Source organism: Eurytemora carolleeae, unplaced genomic scaffold, assembly GCF_000591075.1.
Source record: "Eurytemora carolleeae unplaced genomic scaffold, Eaff_2.0 scaffold1648, whole genome shotgun sequence".
NCBI lineage: Eukaryota > Metazoa > Arthropoda > Copepoda > Calanoida > Temoridae > Eurytemora > Eurytemora carolleeae.
In genome coordinates, this window is record NW_019397659.1 from 17982 (window position 1) to 19915 (window position 1934).

Here is a 1934-nt window from a genome sequence, read left to right on the forward strand (position 1 = left end):
ATCTAGGACTAAGGGGAGGGGGAGGGGAGTAATTTTATGACGTCAATTGTGAATTCCGGTTTAAGACTTATATTTTGTATCTGTACAATGTACTCAGCAGCTATATACCATGAACACATCCATATTTTTTAACAATTATATTGATTGGATGGATTTGAACTTGTACGCATTAGAATAAGAAAAGAACATGAAATTTTAAATAGATTCGATGGATTGCATTTTAATCTCGACAATAATTTTACTAATTTTAATGTGAAATTACTTGAATTTTTCAAATTGATATAATTAATTTTATAACTTTTAACTACACTAAGACCCAGGCAGCTGCAACAGTTGTTATTCAATTTTCTTGACTGGGTCGAATTTAAAGTGTCGCAATTCGACTTTTAAATTTTTGCAGCCCAAAACATGGTAATTTCAGAACAACTACGAGCTTGCTTCTAGCCTTAGTGATAGACTTTTGCTTGGCTACATTTAAGGTGTATGCCTTTGAATACAAAGAAAAAGCAAAAACTTTCTATAAAGAAACAAAAGAAATATTTTACACTAAAATCTAAAATTCTGAATTTGATAAAATTTTGAATACCTGGATCAAATATTTACTTTGCTCCATAGTCAATTGTTTCCATTCCCTGAAATAAATAAATATTATTTATTTTGTTGAATTAATCTAAGGAATATTTAACAAATATACTAGATATAATATATGCATAATATACCAGATATATACAATATATAATATATAGTATACAATAACCAGATAACGATCTGGAATAGGAACTCGACTTTGAGACTCAATTTATAACTTTAATAATCTAATGGACATGAGGCACAGAATTGTGCACTGTAAACCAAGTGATTTATTAACCCGACTTTAAGTTATTTGCTTTGTAATAACTTCAAATACACTTTAGTATTGCTTTAATGTCGTCTTCATATTCTACAGTTTTCTGGTTATCACTGTAGTTTAATGATATTAAAGAGTCTGAAAAAGTAATTTGAAGCGAACCTCCAAAACTAGAGTTGCATGTGATATTTACAACAGTTCCCTTCAAATGCTTTTTTTTCATCTGTGGTGCAACAGTGATTTATGCATATTTTGCTTTTGAAACAATTAATGGAGGAAATATTAGAATTAAACACTGTGCAGGCTAGAACAACAACCATATTAAATAAAGGTTATGAAGGTACCGTTGTGAATTGGGCATTCCTTTATAAAAAGCTGGTTTATTGGTATGCAACAATTTTCATTTAATCCCACCCCTTTTAAAAAGGAATGTCATTTAATCTCAGACAGATTAGTATCAATGGAAATTTAAACACCCTAAGGATTCAATGATAAACCCTTGGGCTGCCCCCTCGGGTTTATGTTTGCAATTTCGAAATGTTCGAAATAACAAACAAAATGTTCGATTTTCAGTGTTAAGTTTTACTTGTGAGAAATAAAACAACATTCTTTGAAAATAAATCGAAATTCTTCCGAACTAAATATGTTAATAAATTACTTTGAACAGTGTTTAGTTTTAATTTAGTTTTACTTTTGAAAACGAATGACTGCGACCTCCCTAAGAGATTTGACGACCTCGCTATTAACCCCTCCTCTAGTGAGGTCAAGCAGAAGGTCAGGAGTTTGACCTCCGTCAATCATAGCATCCAGGTCACCGCATACTAGAACCAAAACATAATATTACAATGAAAAACTGAAAATTCTTGAATAGGAAGTGTATTTTAAAAAATCGAATAAACTTGATGTTCAGTAATTGTGCAGTGTGAACAATTAAACCCATTTCACTTAATAAGTGATTTAATAACTATTATGAGGCAGCTGTTAGCACCCTACCCATAGTACCGGACAATCCCAAATTGGGTGCCCGGTACGTTAAAGCTATTTACTTTGTATAACAGCATCAAATGTACTTCAGAGAGACTAATGA

The 1934-nt window shown here is 31.3% G+C and overlaps 2 protein-coding genes across 2 annotated transcripts in view; both read right to left on the reverse strand.

Annotated features, from left to right (window-relative positions):
* The window catches only part of LOC111715386 (ionotropic receptor 25a), a gene marked incomplete at its 5' end in the record, with an annotated part of 16381 nt that extends 15749 nt beyond the window's left edge, over positions 1–632 (reverse strand). Inside the window, 1 exon segment of the mRNA XM_023490697.1 lies at positions 587–632. Within this exon segment, the coding sequence (XP_023346465.1) occupies positions 587–613 (27 nt within the window).
* A 902-nt stretch (positions 633–1534) lies between these two features.
* LOC111715379 (uncharacterized) overlaps positions 1535–1934 on the reverse strand; it is an 11073-nt gene continuing 10673 nt past the window's right edge. The window contains exon 4 of the mRNA XM_023490688.1: positions 1535–1668. Within this exon, the coding sequence (XP_023346456.1) occupies positions 1535–1668 (134 nt within the window). The remainder of the gene's footprint in view (positions 1669–1934) is intronic.